Source organism: Salvelinus namaycush, chromosome 36 (genome assembly GCF_016432855.1).
Source record: "Salvelinus namaycush isolate Seneca chromosome 36, SaNama_1.0, whole genome shotgun sequence".
NCBI classification, from domain to species: domain Eukaryota; kingdom Metazoa; phylum Chordata; class Actinopteri; order Salmoniformes; family Salmonidae; genus Salvelinus; species Salvelinus namaycush.
The window spans coordinates 10,552,516-10,556,107 of NC_052342.1; the positions used below are offsets into that span (position 1 = coordinate 10,552,516).

Genomic DNA, 3,592 nt, shown 5'->3' on the forward strand with positions numbered 1-3,592 from the left:
ATAGATGAGCATCAGTAATTGCCTACTATTTGTTTAACTAAACAGGGTGAGTGATGTCATAGTAGCCTACCGTGTTAAACCTATCCCATACTATATTTAATAGGTTACGGGAAATAATATGCTTATGGCGCAATGTAGACACGTTCAACAAGACAGAGATGTTTCATTGATATCACTGTACATTTTGATATCTTGAAATGCTGCATGCATGGTGGTGATTCGATTGTCAAATGTTTGTAGGCCTATAGACCCGTGAGCGGTCTGGGCATAGCAGTGTCTTGATAAGCAACGCGACAATGTATGTGGGCTGCGTTAGAAATAGATTTTATTTCACCGTGTCATTAGAATTTACCGATTTTTTTGTTGGAAAATATTGACGGTGCGCGTTCCAGACCCCGCCTGCTTTACAGTACGTCATTGGCGAGTAGTAGGGAGGGGGAGAAGGGAGTCACTTCCCTGCCTACTTTTAATAGCTTTATCATGTGATGGAAAGCAGTTGTAAGACAGGTACCCTCAGTTCATTCTCGGTAAGGGGAAGTAGCCGGGTGCGAGAGCGAGTGGAGCGCGAGTGGATTTCTTTTTGCCTGATTTCTTTTTTTGTTTCTTTCGGACCGTCATTCAGTGCCTGGATGGCGTGGGACAGGTGTAACCAGGACTCGGTCTGGAGAGAATTAGAGGTGAGCAGTTCTAAAATATCCAACTTATTGTCAACTGTACCGTTCTGGAACGTTTTGGGTGATGGACCTCACAGAACATCCAAAGACGGTGATTTCCGATAACGAATACGGCTTTTCCTTTGCTGGTGTTGGCACGGGATGCGTAATATCGCCGCTATTGCGCTGAGGATACAATACGGGGAAATGCAAAGCACAGGAATACATGACAAGTGGAGGGGATAAAGCAAAATTGCTGCTTTTACTTCATAGTGTCGTGTTTAAGTCGTTATATGTAATGTTGTAGGCTGCAGGAGCGGCGCGTCTCTTGCAGCCCTGGAGTTTGCTGCTGGTCGCGTCTCCCTAGGATGTCGTGCGGTCGGAAAGAATGTTTACATGCGTATGGAGATCTTTCCAGTCAAAGTCTGTATTCGCACTTGTGCTGATGTGAGAAGGGTCCGTTCTTGAAGTCAGAATGACAGAAATGTTTCTAAATCAGGTATTGTACAGTGACAAAGAACACTCGGACGATATACGTGTCTTTTTATCGGGGCTTTATCGGGATTATACGTGATTTGTTCAGTGGGATTTGTTCAGTGGAAAGTGCAGAGGTGATAACAGGCACGGAGGTTCGATATTACGAAGGAGCATCTTCTCTTACATGTATCGGGCGCGTCTTGACATTTCTGCCAACAACATCCGTTTTGAAGAGTAAAGACATATGTGTAGCCTAGTTGCATATTACAAAATAGGCTATGAGAATGTTTTTACCGGTTAATGAAAATATTTGCGTAATTGCCATCGGGAATGTTTTTTCCCAAAGCATACTTGGTAAGCTCTTGGTTTAAAACGCACGGGGTAGATTGACAACTCAATGCTATGATTTTGACTTGAATAACTGGAAATAATGCAAATAGTGATTTGGAGATGGACGATAGACTATAACTCTGTTTTTAGCGTTATGCATGTCTATGCAGTTTGTTTTAGGCATTGGGATGTACGCTATAGTTGTCTGCAGTTACCGTCGACTTTAACGCATTCATGGGATAAAAGCTCATCTTCGATATGAAGCTGCTGTCGGTTTATCAGCTTTTCTCCATCTGTCTATTATCACCACTCGAGGCAAGATTGAATGACAATAATTCGCTTGACAAAATGCCTTGAAATGTCAGTTTAATCCATTACTTATTGACCAAGACCATTGACCTACGCATGTATTTATTTGCTTTCCTTGACAGCCTGGCGAATTACTTTATGCACCAGTAGCATTCCTTTACACTTTAACTTCAATTATTCATAGGGATGCTCGGTCGTCTGACCCAGCCTGTCAAATTATTATAAAAAAACATTTTTTGTTGTTCCGTCTCGGCATTGTCGAGTATATCATCGTAGTGATATCTGCTGCCTATCTATTGTGTTGTTCACCCCCCCCCATTAAAAAGGTGCGTGTTTTTCAAGAACCTGTCCTGCTTGTGACAGACATGCTAACTTTATTCTTTATTTTCTAAGTGCGTCAATTCATTCTGAGTTGAGCATAAATCATGCCGTGAAATTCCCAAAGACCGTCCCTTTGCAACCAGGGATTTGCACTCCGGATCCCCAGTCATATTCCTAATAATCTCACCATAGCAGGTGCTTGTATGTGTTCTGTGTGCGTAAATCACGTTGGCTCGCAGTGGCGGTTAGCGAACCCCCCCCCTCCCCTCCCCTTGCTCTGTCTGGCGGCGCTATTTCATTAACACCCTTGGAAGTCGATGAGAAGATTGAGAGGAAATGTCAGATCTCTCTTTGATTTCTTTTTTTCGTATATCTTGATAAAGTGGGGCATTTTACAGGGCTAGGAGGGATAGAGACTATGATGAATTTGCATCTTTATCCTAGTTTATGGGCAAAGGAGAAGGAGATGTGTCGTAAATATAGCCTATGACTATGTCATCTCATGAGCGCAACCAGAGGCCGGATCGACTATGGCACGTGTTGGCCGGGGCGTTTTTCTTTTTTTTGTAGCCTACCTCCCACTTGGCATAGTAGGCTATCTGCCTCTCTGTTGCCCTGAGTCGAACCCTGGGCTCGTCTCTCTCCAGTCAGACGCCTTCTCCCTCTCTCTGGCTCCTTGGCGAACTAACTGCCTCCGGGGTATGCCCGAGGGTATCAGCATTAACTCTCCCTTAAGTCTGCATACATTGAATCCTGACAACTCTCTAGCCAACATTTATGACATGTGGGGTTCGATTTGACATTTGCCAAACTTAAAACGCCTGTTTATCTATGCATAACGAGGGTGTCAGTGAGAAGACAAGAGAATACATTTGGGATAAAAAAATACCTGCATTTGGCTCATTCGAGCTGATCTCTCCTTGCTTGCCCGGGGGTTGTGCGCGTTTCTCTCTCTGTCGAGTAGAAGTGACTGCCATGTTCCAGAACAAGATGCATTGCGTGCAGTGCTGGCATAACCTTGCCTCAAGCAAGCACGGGCCGCTGAAGCAATTAACATTTGTAACATATTGGCACCTGAATAAGAAATGTAGGTTAGCAAAGCGCCTTCCTGGAACGTGTTTACATTGAGCTTGCAACCGTTGGCGCAGTCAAACTTCATTGCCTCATCTTCCTCCTCTCTCCACACCACACAGTTTTAAAGTCTGTGGATCCCCTCAACGCAGTTCGATGAAGCGATGATTTGTGTCTGGAGAGCGGCGGAGCAGCTGTCGCATAGGCCCCTATATAAAAGCGGACAGTGAAGAATGAAATGGCAGCATTTAGCATCACCGCGGCCCGCTGTATCACATGTACGGGGTGGAAAACGACTGTTGGGTCAGAGTGAAATTTGTGCCATGGCTACCGCTGCCATTGTGTTGACGCGCCCAGGTCAGCCAGTCAGGTGGCAAGTCTAGCCATGCTGCCATTCAAATGAGTGACATGGACATAAAACCATAGGAAGA

At 44.8% G+C, this 3,592-nt stretch overlaps 1 protein-coding gene across 5 annotated transcripts in view; it reads left to right on the forward strand.

Moving 5' to 3' along the window:
- Positions 1-497: 497 nt before the first annotated feature.
- LOC120030622 (peroxisome proliferator-activated receptor gamma coactivator 1-alpha-like) overlaps positions 498-3,592 on the forward strand; it is a 42,970-nt gene continuing 39,875 nt past the window's right edge. For all 5 annotated transcript variants that reach the window (XM_038976048.1, XM_038976051.1, XM_038976050.1 and 2 more), the window contains exon 1: positions 498-677. In XM_038976048.1, coding sequence (XP_038831976.1) covers positions 630-677 — 48 coding nt within the window. In that variant the 5' untranslated portion in view covers positions 498-629. The remainder of the gene's footprint in view (positions 678-3,592) is intronic.